Raw genomic sequence first — 16,889 nt, forward strand, 5'->3', positions numbered from 1 at the left:
ACAGCACATAAAGGCAACCAATAAAATTACATGGGACTAAAATCAGGGCAAGGACAAATAACAACTAAAATAATTAAGAAAATGCTTTGCTAAAAAGAAATGTTTTTAATTTATTACGTATACTACCTGGTCAAAGACATAATGTGGTTTCTGTATTTATGAAAAAAGGTTAAAACAGATTTAAACAACAAGTGTCTGTCCATCAGGTGCCATGTATTGTACCTTTGAGCAAGGCAGTGGACTGTACTGTAATCAAATTACCGGTGTACATTTGATTTATCGTTGCTGTTGGGCAGAAACCTCTTTCCATATTGTTTTCCTAAATTAATGCCCTACTTGATCATACAACAGCATCACACAAAAGCATCAAAAGTAGCAGATCTGCAAGCTCGAAACGCGTATCAAAAACCAACCCACAGAGACGTTATATAAAGGAGCAACGGTTTACATATAGACAGCACCATGTGATTCTAGACAAAGACTTCACCCTACCTCATCTGTGGTTGTCACTCTGTGGAAGTATTTCATAAACCCACACGAATCCACTTGAACCTGCAGAGCTGTTTCAGTGCTGGTGTTTGGGGTTCATGGTGGTGAGACTGATATAATCACATTGACAATTACCTTCTTCCGCCATCTTCCTGGTTCACATCGTGTTGCTGTCGTCAGTCAAACCTCAACCTTCTGCTGTCAGTCAATGAGTCAAAGAAACCAAAAGGCCTGCCTCCTCTCTGCCGACAGGTGTTTTTTCTAGACGATTTTAGGCATACAGGAAACTGAGGGCAGAGGTTTCAGACACTTTCAGACACACACATCCCCTGTCAAATCCAGTGCAGCGTGTGATCAACACCTCAACTAGCATTTCTGTCATGCATGACCACCACCAAGGGGAAGGTGAATAATTTATCGCGTGATGTATCTATTTCTTGAAGAGGTTGAGCCAGGGCTTGTCATTATTTATTTTCTTTTTACCACCCACCATTCTCCCCAATTTTATCATTATGCCAACTGATTTCTCCCCACACACGTTTCTGTGTGTCGTCACTGATGTCACTACTGGCTCACCTGCTAGTGAGGAGCCCCCACCAGGAGGACATATAGCCTTCGTCCTATACTCTTCCCGCTCAACACTCCCCGCTGACATGGTGTCAGCCAGCCCGTATGGTGTAGCCACATGAAGTGACAAATATCACCCTCCCAGAAAGACATCTTAACAAAAACATTCACTACATCAACTTGACTTGATAATCAATATATTTGTTATAATAAAATAAAGATGCAATAAAGGTAATAAAAATAAACCAAAATCATGTGGAAATGTGTGCTTCTGGGGTTACAGGCTTGTTTGCATTAAGAATTATTTCATGGAAGGTGAATCTTTGTATTAGTTATGTGTTTAGGCAATGAGTTCAATCCTTGTACTCATAACAGAGATTCTATGTGCTGCCTGTCCTGATAACCTGAACTGGCTTGTACAGGCATATGGTTATGTTAATTTATTACGTATACTACCTGGTCAAAGACATACCGGTACTGTGGTTTCTGTATTTATGAAAAAAGAAGAAAGGAAATGAATCTATTCTCCAACAGTAAGCCATGACAGATTTCTATATTATTTGTGTGCTTGGAGAACTGGAGAGGTAATCTGGCAGCCTTGTTTTTTTTATTTGCTGAAGATATCTACTGCATACTGTAGCATTGTGTTCTATTTGTCTGTCATTCAATTTCATATGAGTTAAATAGAAGGATCTCAACGGAAATACGCTTGTCTTACCTGAGTTTTCTTTTAGTTAACCTTGTAACAGTGAACTGTACCGTCATGAAACTGTACCTTTTCCTATGCAATATTTCTAATACCTCAATCAATCAATCAAAGCTTGCAATTGTGTTTCAAATGTTTTTTATTCAAGCAAATTACATTAAGTCAGAGATAAATGCAACAATGCATGCTCTTTTTTTTCCACACAAAATCAAAAGTTATACATTTACAAAAACACACAATGAACAGCTTGCAATTGTACAGTATGTCTTTCTTTGTATCAGATGACCAAATGGCAATACTTACGATGTGACAAGACATCTTGAGTTATTTCTTCAGAGTATTTAAGCTTATATACGGTAGGGCTACTTGTCTCTCCCTTGTGTCTTGCAACAGCAGACCTATCATTTTATATTCTGTTCCTCCCCAACTCCAACTGGATTTCTTCAGGGGTGCATTTAGTTTTCTCTTTATTTTGAAATAGTTTCATGTACATTTTCTGATTTACAACAAGGGACGGCAGAGGCTCAATGTCTTTAAGGAAGCTCAGCCTTGTGGTTGCTGTTGACTAATGAAAACGAGGTCAACAATCATATTGAGGAAATAAACATTTCAATTGAGGAAAGTGAGAACTTGCTAAATGCATGGTTAGCGTATTGTTGTTGTCGGGTGGAAACCATGTAAAAAAGCATACCAATTTGAAACTTGGAGATACAAGGTTTCTGCCCGACAGTGACAATACAGTATGTATGTTTAGTAGCATGGGTCTAAGTTGAGCTGGGTTTGTGCTGTGAACAGAAATGGTGTGGAAGTTAGAGAGAAGATGGCTTCCTCCTATGGTTATCTTTGTACGTTTGTTTGTTGTCATGTCATCTGAAGACAGGCATATTTCATTTTATCTTTGTGATAAAAACATTTTCTCTGAAAAAATACTTAGATTAATAAATTAATACAACTTAAAAAGCTTCAGCTTAAGTCATGTAATTAATATCCTATTTAAAAAATTAACATTCATCCAGTTCTTTTCACACATTTGTAATGGCAGGCATTTTGTTGTCAACACAGGAAACAATGAGAAGGGCAGAGAGGACTGTGTTTTACTTCTGTTTTTCTGATGATATCTTCTGCATAGTACTGTGTTCTATCTGTCTGTCATTCAATGTTATATGAGTTAATAAAAGGACCTCAATTCAAACAAGCCATATTTTAGGCTTTTTTGGGTGTATCCTTTTAGTTGATTGTGTACCAGTGAACTGTATTGTCATGAAACTGTACCTTTTCCTATGCAAACTTATAAAGTCTTCAATCAATCAATCAATCAATCAATCAATCAAAAGATGTGTTATGCTATCAGCTCAGAGATATGGGGAGATCATCTCTGGATTCCACAACATCCACTGTCAAAGTTTGGGAACCACTGATCTAAACATGGCAAATAAGTATGGGCAATCTGGAGCACTTTATAGAACAAAGATGTTCAGGAAAGTTTGTGCACATGAGTCAACAGGGAAACGTGCTGATTAATGTGGTCCTTCTATCAGAAGCCAGTAAACCACACAGGACAGTGAGGACACTGGTTCATCTTAGTTTCAGGGCGAAAATCTTACTCTCGACCGTCATCGTGGTCAGACCTCCTCTCCACTTTAGTCATGGTCATGCTTGTCCTCTCCCCAGTGGAGACTCGGCTTGTGTCCTGCGAGTCTTGGGACCCCCTCTTCTTCCTGCTGAGGCTCAGCCGGGCACGGAAGGCCTTGCAGAAGATGAAATAGATGAGAGGATCCAGGCAGATGTTCAGAATGGACAGCATGAGGCTGAACTCCTTCAGGTAGAAGAAACTCTGACCCAGGCTACACCTACGAGACAGGAAGGCATAGGGCAGGCGCACAAGGTGGTACGGAACGAAGCACACGCAGAACACGCCCACCAGAACCAGCATGTTCCTCCGACAGCGAGACAACTTCTTACAGCGCCTTAACGTCCCCGAGGACGCCGCTCCACCACCACCTTCTGCTCCTCCACCTCCTGGCTGGGTTCTCTGTGCCAACGCCAGTCTCTGCACCGTGCCATGGTAGAAGTAGATGAGAGAGACCAGAACAGAGACGAAGATGACCGCTGAGAAACTGTAAACAGAACAGAACAGAATAGACTATCTGTGTGAAAATGTACCTGGATTCACTGTAGGGAAGACAAAATGAACATTCAATAACAATAAGACAACACATGCTCACCACAGGAAATCTTCTATAAAAGAAACACTGGGAAAGCAGCAGACTCCTGCTGGTTTATGTAGCAGAGACTCAGTCTGAGTTTATAGGTCTAAAAGACTAGGTTTTAGAAGGTTTTAGGTTGGCTTAGACGGCTAGCTGAGCCGTCTCGTCACCTAGGTTGGAAATCCAGCCTGACAGCGCGTAGCAGGTTCGAGTCCCGATCACAGTGACCTTTGGTCTCTCCCCATTTTGTGTCAGTCTACTGTATAGGCTACCTATCAATAAAGGCAGAAAAGACCCCCAAAATATCTAAATAAAAAAGAAAAAGGGGGTTTAGTTTCCCAGGACCAGAGTGGAGAACTGGTTCCTAATGTACCTGTGTAATATTTTGTACAGCAGACTCAGCTGAGGGCTGTGAAGAGCATCACAGCTCACAGCTCCCGGTAAGTGGGTCATGGGTCGTGAGGTCAGCAGGAACATGGCGATGTAGGCTCCCATGGGGACCAAGAGAGCAATCCAGGTGACCACGGAGATGACACGTGCAACGCGGACCTTCTGCAGGGGATTTGATATCAAAGGCTGGACAATCTTCAGATACCTGGTGGTCAGAATCGTTGGCCAAAGAAACAACAACAAGTTTGTACCGTATTTAGGAGCTTTGACCTGACTGTCGCCACTCGCCATTATGACGTTTTACTTGTTAATATGATATCTATGTGTTATATGTTGTAAAGAGTTTAATAGCCTTCTTTTCTGCATGGGTTAGTATGTAAAATTATGTAAAACAATGTAAAACAATTCAGACGTAGGTTCTATTCAAAACCATTATAATTGGGTTGTCAAACACTGCTCTGTGTTACTGAATGCTCCCCTATTAAAGGCAATTGCATTTTTTCAGGTAACCTACTTTTAACCAATTTTACCCCATTCATTGACTTTAGATGTCACCAGACGTATAAGCAGGACTTGCCGCATGATGAGACTATAGTTGGACTGACAAGGTATTCTACCAGAACAACCCAATGCGTCACCTGGTACCTGTTGGCAGCGATGTATCCCATGAACAGGATGCTGATATACATGTTGAGGTAGAAGGTAGAGGCCCCGATGGTGCAGTAGATGATTCTAATGGTGATGTTGTGGCTGTAGGCGTAGTTGGAGATGCGGAGCGGCAGACACAGACAGAGGAGGAAGTCTGCGATCGTAAGGTTCTTCAGATAGACCATCACACTGCTGGAGGACTCCCGGCGTCCAGCATTAAAGAAATATACCTTCAGGGTAAAACCATTCAGGACCAAGCCAACCTAATGGCAAAAGACAGATACACGCACACGCCGGCAATGTCAGATCTATAGATTTCCAATAACATGTGTACTGTACTGACTGAACACATTCCTTGATGTGGAAAAAACACAATTAAAGCCAGATTGAGGAAGAGAATATCTTCTGGTTTTATGAGTACAATATTAGATATAGATCAGCAACAGTATGGAGTGATCAGTATGTATTATTATTATATTATTGTCTCCACCAGGCGAAGGCATGGGGGAGAGTATGTTTTCCCCTCCGTCCGTCCGTGTGTCCGTCCGTGCGTGCGTCCGTGCGTGCGTGCGTCCGTCCGTCCGTCCGTCCGTCCGTGTGTCCTCGCAGTTTGTGTGCACCTAATCTCAGTCGCCGTTGGCCCGGTCGCTGCCAAAGTGAGCACACACATTCCCTGGATGCCAATCTAGAACCTCTGCCCTAAATTTTTCAAATGGGCCTTTTCTAGCGCCACCTAGTGGCCGATGTTCGCAAAACACATTTCTGTGCACTACTTTTACAGATTTTGTCCAAAAATCCTACAAATCGGTAGGCAGTATCTCGACAGTCATGTGATCGACACGGATCTGTCCGATTTTGCATATTCCATCCTGATTGGCTAAGATTGGCTTCCAAAGTTTGTAGGATTGAGCTTTTTGAACAAAATGCCTCAAATCACAAACGCAAAGTGCAATTATCATGAAATCGTGCACACACGTTCCCACTAGGCCGATGAAGAAATACCACTTTTTTTTTTAAATCAGCCTCATGGTGGCGCTATAACAGGCCGATTTGTGGTTTTACCTATAACTCCACCGATCAGTTTCAAACTTTGTAAGCGCACTCCCTAGAGGCTAAGGATAAACCTTTGCCCTGCATTTTTCACATCAGCCTTTTATAGCGCCACCTTTGGGCCGACTTATGTAAAACACATTTTTGGATATTACTCCTTAAGATTTTATCCAAAAATCGCGCAAATCGGTACACAGTATCTCTATAGTCATATGATCAAGTCCGATCCGTCTGATATTTCATATTCCATCCTGATTGTCTAATATTGGCTTCCAAAGTTTGCAGGATTGCTCCGTTTTTTAACAAAATGCCTCAAATCATCAACGCAGCTTGCGATTGCCGTGAAATTTGCCACACATATTCCCACTAGGTCAAGGAACAAATGCTACCTTTTTCACATTGGCCTGTCATAGCGCCACCAGCAGGTAGACTTTAGCAAAAAACATTTTTGGAACACAATGCTTCAAATCATGCATGCAGCGTCCGATTGCCATGAAAGATCTACGGTGAAGAACATATGCCACCCTTTTTACATTGGCCTATTATACAGTAGCACCACCATGCAGGACACGACCTGGTGGAGACCTGTGCTCGGAAGAGCACTGCTTCTAGTTATTATTGTTGTTGTTGTTGTTGTTGTTGTTGTTAATTGCTGAGGAACTCACCAGGAACACCAGACCACACACCAACATGAAGAATGGATGGGCTGAAGTATCAATCACAGCACAGGAGGCTGTCTGGTTTGTGTCCAAGGATTCGTTGAAAGACAGGAAGTGGTTCATGTTGGCTCCTTCCACTCCCACAAAGTGGACCACACTACAGTAGTATATATTATATTCATTTAAATACTGTATAAATATTCAGTACATACTGTATTTGTATACACACAGAAATGTTTCAAACTAATTAAAATAATAAAATGCAGGCAGGGTCTCTGCAGATACATAACACCACACACTTATAGTGGGTTATAGTAAATGATTAATGGATAGGGGTTGTTTTTGTTTGAGTCCATAGCCTATACCCTATAGTTGTCTCCACCAGCCGAACGCATGGGGAAGAGTATGTTTTCCCCTTCGTCCGTCCGTGTGTCCGTCCGTGCGTCCGTGTGTCCTCGCAGTTTGTGTGCACCTAATCTCAGTCGCCGTTGGCCCGGTCGCTGCTAAAGTGAGCACATACATTCCCTGGATGCCAATCTAGAACCTCTGCCCTAAATCTTTCAAATGGACCTTTTCTAGCGCTACCTAGTGGCCGATGTTCGCAAAACACATTTCTGTGCACTACTCTTACAGATTTTGTCCAAAAATCCTACAAATCGGTAGGCAGTATCTCGACAGTCATGTGATTGACACTGATCTGTCCGATTTTGCATATTCCATCCTGATTGGCTAAGATTGGCTTCCAAAGTTTGTAGGATTGAGCCGTTTTGAACAAAATGCCTCGAATCCTGCAAACGCAAAGTGCAATTATCATGAAATCGTGCACACACGTTCCCACTAGGTCGAGGAAGAAACGCCACTTCAAATTTTTGAAATCAGCCTCATGGTGGCGCTCTAACAGGCCGATTTGTGGTTTTGCCTATAACTCCACCGATCAGTTTCAAACTTTGTAAGTGCACTCCCTAGAGGCCAAGGAAAAACCCTTTCCCTGCATTTTTCACATCAGCCTTTTATAGCGCCACCAGGAGGCCGACTTATGTAAAACACAATTTTTCCTATTATTCCTTGAGATTTTATCCAAAAATCATGCAAATCGGTACACAGTATCTCTAGTCTATAGTCATGTGATCAAGTCCGATCCGTCTGATATTTCATATTCCATCCTAATTGGCTAATATTGGCTTCCAAAGTTTGCAGGATTGCTCAGTTTTTGAACAAAATGCTTCAAATCATCAACGCAGCTTGCGATTACCGTGAGATTTGCCACACATGTTCCCACTATGTCAAGGAACAAATGCTACCCTTTTCACGTTGGCCTGTTATAGCGCCACCAGCAGGTAGACTTTAGCAAAACACATTTTTGGAACACAATGCCTCAAATCATGCATGCAGTGTCCGATTGCCATGAAAGGTCTAAGGTGAAGAACATATGCCAGCCTTTTAACATTGGCCTATTATACAGTAGCACCACCAGGACGCATGGCCTGGTGGAGACCTGTGCTCGGAAGAGCACTGCTTCTAGTTTTCTCTTCTTTTTAGGAAAACCCTTCTTGCAAGACTGGAATGTAAACATTTAGGATATTTGGCAATGTATTTCACAATGTGAGATACTTGTTGCACTAACTAGCATTGACTGCTATGGTCACTTTTGATTTGATTTGGACACTGTACTATTTTGATAGTTGTGCTTAAGGACACTTTATGTATATATATTTATATATTATTCGTTCCCTCTCTTGATGTACCTTGCTCTTTACTGTACTCTGTTCTTGTTTTTCTAATACTTCTCTGTAACTTTGTAAATAACCTTATACTGCTGTGCTGATTTTCCCCTTGGGATAATAAAGGTATCTATCTATCAATGTATTACAGTCTTTGTTAACATGGTAATAATGAACACATGTTGCGTGTGACATGTCGACATCAAAACTCAAAATGACTGGACTCCTCCAATGAGAACGTTTGAAAATATGCTATAACTAGGCCTATTTAGAAAATAAACATTGAATCAATAAGAAAATCACCATATTATGGTCATTGTTCAAAAACTGGTTGCAGATGTGACAATATGAAAATTAACAACTCACCTGCCAGTCAGTCAATATGATGTGTGTAACTCCCTTCTATAGATGAAGCAGGCTTTCCTTCCTTTGAAGCAGATGTCATTGCATCTGACGGAAGTGGAGCCTGTCCCTCACTGTGAGAGTTTTTGTGCACGTATGCAAACCCTTGAAAGACTGTTCTCTATGTCTGTCCACAACTTCCCTCTGCTGTACCACAGTACAAGAGAAACACACAGGCACACACACACACACACACACACACACACACACACACACACACACACACGCACACGCACACACACACATGCACACACACGCACACGCACATGCACAATCACACGCAGATGTAGCTGTGTACGCAAACCACATACAGGTATGCACATTTATTACAGCAGAACACAGCGTGCATAATGTCCTTTAAATGTTACACACTCATTACCACTATAGGCCAAGGAAGAAATGCTTTAGGCTTTTCTTCATTGGCACAGGGGAGGGTGATCACTGGTAGAAGTGTGTGAGAGAGGAACTTTATTTTAAAATCAAATATTGTTTTAAGCGTGGACGCGTGGTCAATTAAATTAAGTCACCTAATTCCCAGTAAATTATATTCCTGCAAATAATTCTACATTCATTAAAATTCGGAACTTTGACATGGGGAGGGAATCGGGGAGATAGGTGGATTATTATTGTGGATTATGTCCTGACAATTAAAATATGTCAGCATTTTTTATGGGGTGTCATTCAAATTTATGTTGACAAAAACATGATTATCAGGTATTATGGTTATACTAGGAGGAAGATTCTTTCCAAAAAAGTGAACAGAAAGAGTTAAAACTAGAAGCAGTGCTCTTCCGAGCACAGGTCTCCACCAGGTCAGGTATTACTGTAATTATTGTGGCCTCCTGGTGGCGCTAAATGTGAAAAAGTTGCCATGTCTTCTTTGGCCTTTAAGGACAATGTGATGCTGCATGCATGATTTGAGGCATTTTGTTGCAAATCGACCTGCTGGTGGCGCTATAACAGGCCAATGTGAAAGGAGTGGCATTTGTTCCCTGACCTAGTGGGAATGTGCGTGCAGAATTTCTCTGTAATCACAAGCTGCGTTCATGATTTGAGTCATTTTGTTCAAAATGGACCAATCCTGCAAACTTTGGATGCCAATGTTAGCCAATTAGGATGGAATATGAAATATCTGACAGATCCTTCGTGATCACATATGTGATCACGAAGGATCTGTCAGATAGAGATACTGTGTACTGATTTGCATGTTTTTTGGATAAAATCTCAAGGAATAATAGGAGAAATTGTGTTTTACATAAGTCAGTCTCCTGGTGGCGCTATAAAAGGCAGGGCAAAGGTTTTTCCTACACTGAGCACACACCCGGTGCGCATTTCTGAACGCACCCTAAGTATGTCTGGTTGTCATGGGGGGTGGTAAGTTAAAGAGGAAGAGGCTCGCACACCGTCTTTAAAGCTCCCAGGTTGGTTTTATTTAGCAACGTTTCGACCCTGGGCGGGTCTTCATCAGGCATGGTATGATACAGGAAATACAAGTGTTAAGTACTCATAGCAGTGGGTGTGTGGCATGTGGTGTGCTGGTGAAAAAAGAAAGGGGTCAACTACAGACCAATCTGGGAACCCATCGTCAAAGAAGAAAGTGCGACACCTATCGGTCTGTCTCTCTTCCTTTGTAGCGTAGCGTTCTCTGAGGCTGTCTCGAGAGATTAACTACAGACAGATCTGTATCGTAAACCGACGGATAGGAACACCTTACTTCATGGAGACAGTTTTCATCCTCAACATTTGGTTAAAAGTCTCCCCATTAGTCAGTTCCACCGTGCGAGAAGGATATGCAGTTCCAATGAGTCTATAAAAAACAAGCAGCAAATTTGACTGAAAGATGGGTACAGAATGGATTAACAATGCAGCAAAACGTTTTGAGTCAGCCACACAGGAGGAATGCCTGAACCCCACAAGACGCACAAAACAAAAAAATGATTCTCCTCTGTGTATTACCAGATATTCCCCATTGGGTTTTGAGTTTAGAAAAATCCTTCTCAAACACTGGCATATTGTGGAGACGGATCCTAAACTTAAAAATGTGTTCACAGGGCCCCCTAAACTGATCTTTAGACGGTCCCATACTATCAGAGACAAACTTGTGCACTCTTATATTCCTTCTACAAAACAGACTTTCCTTTCAGACTTTCCTCCTGGTAATTATAAGTGTTCAAACTGTGTTCAGTGCACCTATACGACCAAAACTAAAGTGTTCACTCATCCACACAGTGGCAAAGAAATGACTATACATGGAGCCATTACTTGCTCAACAACTTTTGTTGTCTATCTCATTAAATGCCCCTGTGGATTTGCCTATGTTGGCAAAACTAGTAGAGCCCTGCGAACCAGGATCAGTGAACACAGAAGCAACATAAGATGCGGTGATGAGCGCAACCCTGTGGCAGCCCATTTCAAACAAAAGGGCCATAGCATCACCTCTCTTAGATATTGGGGTATAGAAAAAGTTAACAGACCACCGCGTGGTGGGGACCACAATCGTCTCCTACTACAACGTGAGGCCTTCTATATCTTTACGCTCAATACTATGGCCCCTCATGGCCTAAATGAGGAATTTGACATAAAACCATTTCTGGTCTATAGCTTTTTCATTCTTTTTCAAAACGAGTGTTTTTAATATTTTAATCTTTGTTTAGTTCCGCATAGGCATCAAGTCTGATGCCATATGCCTTATGCCATTTATGTCCATTATGTAACTTGAATTTTACTTTATTTTTTACTATTTGTATGGTTTCATGATTACTGTTTTTACTCACAAGTGTTTTATTTTGCAGTTTATTTTCTTACTCTGCATTACTGAGAATACTACTATTTGTAACCCCCCATTCTCTGATCTATTATAAAATGTTAATGTTACCTGTATAGGCTAGACACTGTCAATCAGCAGCCTTCTCTGGTAATTTGGGTGGGCGGGGTTATCTAGGATGATTATTGTGAGCAGCTGTGTTTCACTGCCACACACCCACTGCTATGAGTACTTAACACTTGTATTTCCTGTATGATAAATACAAATCTGCCCTTCGATAAAAGGGTCGAAACGTTGCTAAATAAAACCAACCTGGGAGCTTTAAAGACGGTGTGCGAGCCTCTTCCTCTTTAACTGTACGTATTTTTGTTCAGCACCCGGAGAATTTTTGTGTGCGTGCTACTTGGTTCTCTCTAACATGGTGGGTGGTAACCCAGCTGAAACCACACCCACAGTGTTGGGTGAATGGTAAAAGGGGAGGGAAGATGATTATATGATGTCACTCTATCTGTGTTTTTGGATCTGCACTTTTGACCCACAAGGTGGCAGCCTCGATGAAGAAACCCAAAATGCTCATAACAACCACACCAGGGGGTCTAATGAAATACTGTCAACCTCCTAGACACATGAAAACCAGAAAAAGTACAAAACTATGGCACCACCTCTTTAAGGTAAGAAAATCAAATGTAAAAGTTTGGGGGAAATGGATGGAATCCTATGGAGAAGATGTTGCTTTTGGTACCAGAACAGCGCAACTAGCGGCCAATCATAGGAACTTTTAGTTCCGTGTTTGCTTAATTTTAAATCATGACAACTGGCCCCCTCACTTAAACGTGTTTTTTAATGTCATAACATTTCCCTAAATGAGGTTCTCCTGTAGTATGCAGAACGCAAATCGATAATAACTTTACCACATAAAATTCTTCTACTTGCACCAGGCACATTCGCACGCACGCACGCACGCACGCACGCACGCACGCACGCACACACACATGCTATTTTTGCTACTTTTGCTACATTTTCAGGGCTGGGTGAAGGTCACAACTTGCAGACAGCAACGTAAGAATGTAGTCGAAGAGGCCTAGAACCCCGCATCATCGTTAGAGAGAGAGAGAGAGAGAGAGAGAGAGAGAGAGAGAGAGAGAGAGAGAGAGAGAGAGAGAGAGCGAGGGGAACTCGACAACTGTATGGTGTTAGGGTAGTAAAACTTGTGAATGTTGAATTTGCAAAAAAGGGCACGTTTATTTGTCAAGCACATGTCATACAGATGTTTCTAGGTGCTTTAGGCATAAAAGGCATTTAAAAGTATACATGCATTCAAAGAGAAATAAAGAAATAGGACTCAAACCCACATATCATATCCCACAGAATTTGAAGTACAACGAATGGGACTATCCCCAATATCCACAATTATGGAACTTTAATCCAATGAAACAGACAAGGCACTTGAACTGCACCCAATAGGATTATGATATTGAAACCTATATTGAACTAAATTATAACTGAAACTATACTCCAGTAATTGTTGCATTAGACTTGCGCGTGCACGTACGTACGTACGCACGCACGCACGCACACACACACACACACACACACACACACACACACACACACACACACACACACACACACACACACACACACACACACACACACACACACACACACACACACACCTGGCTAGTCTGAGACACTGCCACCATGTGGACAAAACCAATTCGATGACCAGTCCACCATTAGTTACTTTTGTGTGTGTGTGTGTGTGTGTGTGTGTGTGTGTGTGTGTGTGTGTGTGTGTGTGTGTGTGTGTGTGTGTGTGTGTGTGTGTGTGTGTGTGTGTGTGTGTGTGTGTGCGTGCACGCACGCACGCGCGCGTGTGTGTGTTTGTTAAACTGCTCTGTTGTAACTATCACCGTTAATGTAGTAGGTGCAGAGTTAAGATGCATTTGAAACCATTGTGTGCTTCAACATGATCGCATACAAGAAGGCTCTGCAGAGGATCAGAGAGGGGTTGGGTTGGGGCTGGCGGTGTGTCCATCCGCCACAACAGAGGGTGGATTTTGGGCCCATGGAATCAGTTACGCTACGGAGAGCATGTTGACACTGGGCGGCAATGTGGGAGTGGAGAGGGAACTTTGTGTCCTCTGGTGGTCCAGCCTGGGTCTTACCCGCTGGTTGTTGGAGGGAGTTTCGACAACTTGGGATGCCCAGAAACGAGGCACAAGGGCTGGTAGAGTGCTGTGCTGTCTGAGCCTGTCTCTGATATGAATGGCAGTCGCCAGCCGCCATGTATGGCAGACACGCTGCCTCTTGTGCCCATGGAGTGCTGGGTGACATGACATGACTGTTGTATATGTTGTATATATTTATGTCCTTGAACGTGTGTGTGTGTGTGTGCGTGCGTGCGTGCGTGCGTGCGTGCGTGCGTGCGTGCGTGAGAGATAGAGGGGTGTGCTTTCACACTTTCCAGTTCTGGTTCTAGAGTGCACATGCAGACCTCAGAAATCACAGTGTCAGTAAAGTGTGCTTTGTCACGTACAGACCTTTAACCCCCCCTTCCTGTTCGGTCTATAATAAAGCAGAAATGTCTGAATAAGCGAAAGAGAAGTGAAAAACCTGTCATCTGTCAGAACAGAACTGAAACAATGTCCTTCTCTTCTCATTTTATCTCCTCTTTCATCCTTCCTCTCTTCTCTTCTCTTCTTCTCTTCTCTGCTACATATGACTGAGACTCTGTGTGGTGGCGGGTGACTGCCCTCTCCTCCTTCTGCCAGACAGCTTCCTGAGCAGAGACTCCCTGAAGGTGCGACACATGAGGAAGTAGATTACAGGGTCCAGGCACACGTTGAGCGCCGACAGGAAGAGCGTTCCCTCCTTCAGCTGAAACAACAGGAAGCGGCTGGCGGGGCTGAAGCCCGCGTCGGGCATCTGGCTGAGCGTGTACGGCACGCGGCAGGCGTGGTACGGCACGAAGCAGATGAAGAACACGGCCAGGAGGCTGAGGATGCTGCGGTTGGACTTGCGGCAGGCGTCAGCCCCGTCGATGAACGTCGATGGACGTCGGCCCTGGCGCTGGACGCGCCGATAGGAGCGGTACACCCGCCACGCAATGGAGGCATAGCAGAAGCCCAGGAGCAGCAGGGTGGCCCAGAACAGGGACACGCTGAACAGCGCGGACACCCGGTGCCACTGCACCCCCAGCGGGGTCTTGAGCTTCATGCAGTACTTCGAGGTCACCCGGTCTGCGGGCACGCTGGTCAGAACCACGTTGGGCAGGACGGACAGCAGCAGCAGACACCACGTTAGGAGCGACAGGACCTTGGCCGCACCCACGCTCTGCAGCAGGTGCAGCAGGACGGCGCAGCAACGCGGCGAGGAGATGGAGGGCCGTACGATCTTCACGTAACGCTCCAGGCTAATGAGGCCCATGAAGACGATGCCGACATACATGGAGGAGTAGAACAGCACGGCCGTGTAACGACACACCACCACGCGGAGGCGCCAGCTCTCGGCGCTCATGTCCATGTCGCCAGCCACCCGGAAGGGGTAGGTGGAGAGCATGAGGAGGTCGGCCACCACCATGTTCTTCAGGTACACGACCAGGCCAGAGTCGCTGGGAACGCGGAAGAAGATCCATGCCGCCACACCGTTCAGGCACACGCCCAGCACACAGATCAGCAAATAGAGAACCGGCAGGACCTGGCGAGTGAACACGCTGCTGAAGTCTGTTTGGTTGGTTGGAACGGGGAGGTGGGTATAGTTTAGCTGATCCATGCCTAGGAAGAGAGAAAATACAGCAGTTAATTGTATAAACAGATTTAGGTAGACGCCTCATTGGCCAGTGGGGCTGCACGTCAACACCATATATTATGCCGGGAAGCTTGGCATTATATGCCTGATAGAAGTACCTGAAATTAAAACTTTGTTCTATTTTATAATCATTAAAGGGATATTCCACTTTCAACAGGGAAACACCTTATGGGCTTTTCCCCATACACACCCATTGTAACTTCAAACTCCATTTTAACCACTAGAAGCTGGGCCGCCCTTCGGGCGGCCCAGCGTCTAGTCGGCGACCTGGCCAACTCGGAACAATGTAAATAGGGAATGAATGCCCCGCCCTTTAATGCAAACCCCATTATACCTGTTTTCATAGGACCCGTTTTGACCATTTGTCTGCCTGTGTCCATTTATGCCCATATATGGAGATATCTGTATCTGTCTGTCTGTCGGTGTCCATTTTATGTCCATATATGGAGATCACTGCAGTTATAGTTCTGGGTCCATTTTATGCCCATATATGCCCATATATGGAGATATCTGTCTATCTGCGTCCATTTTATGCCCATATATGGAGATCTCTGTATCTGTCTGTCTGTGTCCCTTTTATGCCCGTATATGGAGATCTTTGTGATTCTGCATCCATTATATGCCCATATATGCCATATATGGAGATATCTGTTTATCTGCGTCCATTTTATGCCCATATATGAGATTTCTGTTGCTTTTTCAAACAGATGGTCAAAACGGGTCCTATGACAACAGGTATAATGGGGTTTGCATTAAAGGGGGAACCGGCACTGTGTCTGCAACACAGTCGGTGGCACAGACAGATACAGAGATCTCCATAATGGGAATAAAGGGACACAGACAAACAGATGGAGGAGGAGACAAACTTAATGCAAACCCCATTATACCTGTTGTCATAGGACCCGTTTTGACCATCTGTTTGCCTGTGTCCATTTATGCCCATATATGGAGATATCTGTATCTGTCTGTCTGCGTCCACTTTATGCCCATATATGGAGATCTTTGACCATCTGTTTGCCTGTGTCCATTTATGCCCATATATGGAGATATCTGTATTTGTCTGTCTGCATCCATTTTATGCCCATATATGGAGATCTATGCAGACACAGTGCCAGTTCCGGAAAATCCTGATGTCAGACATCAGAATCCGAACCTTTCGTGCTGGTTCCAGAAAATCGTGTATCGGGTCGGGTTGGGTCGAGGCCGAGCACTGCACTACCTGCTGCGGTGGGGAACGCACGTGCCGAATTTGAAATAGGGAATGAATGCCCCACCCTTTAATGCAAACCCCATGAATGCCCCACCCTTTAATGCAAACCCCAATATACCTGTCATAGGACCCGTTTTGACCATCTGTTTGTCTTTGTCCACTTATGCCCATATATGAAGATCTCTGCACACACAGTACCGGTTGCAGAAAACTCTGATGTCAGACTTTATGCCCATATCTGGAGAACGCGCGTGCCGGTGGGAAGA

The 16,889-nt window shown here is 43.8% G+C and overlaps 2 protein-coding genes across 2 annotated transcripts; both read right to left on the reverse strand.

Annotated features, from left to right (window-relative positions):
• Positions 1-3,362: 3,362 nt before the first annotated feature.
• Positions 3,363-6,839, reverse strand: LOC308290089 (P2Y purinoceptor 14-like; the record flags this gene model as incomplete). Its single annotated transcript, XM_080731864.1, has 4 exons — positions 3,363-3,879; positions 4,343-4,564; positions 5,005-5,270; positions 6,723-6,839. 4 exons carry the CDS (start codon positions 6,837-6,839, stop codon positions 3,363-3,365), a joined length of 1,122 nt encoding a protein of 373 aa, XP_080587990.1.
• Positions 6,840-14,318: 7,479 nt separating this feature from the next.
• On the reverse strand, positions 14,319-15,377 carry LOC308290090 (P2Y purinoceptor 14; the record flags this gene model as incomplete). The annotated part of the gene is made up of 1 exon (XM_080731865.1): positions 14,319-15,377. One exon carries the CDS (start codon positions 15,375-15,377, stop codon positions 14,319-14,321), a length of 1,059 nt encoding a protein of 352 aa, XP_080587991.1.
• Between the last annotated feature and the right edge of the window lie 1,512 nt (positions 15,378-16,889).

Source organism: Nannobrachium achirus (genome assembly GCF_963921795.1).
Source record: "Nannobrachium achirus genome assembly, chromosome: 8".
NCBI classification, from domain to species: Eukaryota; Metazoa; Chordata; class Actinopteri; order Myctophiformes; family Myctophidae; genus Nannobrachium; species Nannobrachium achirus.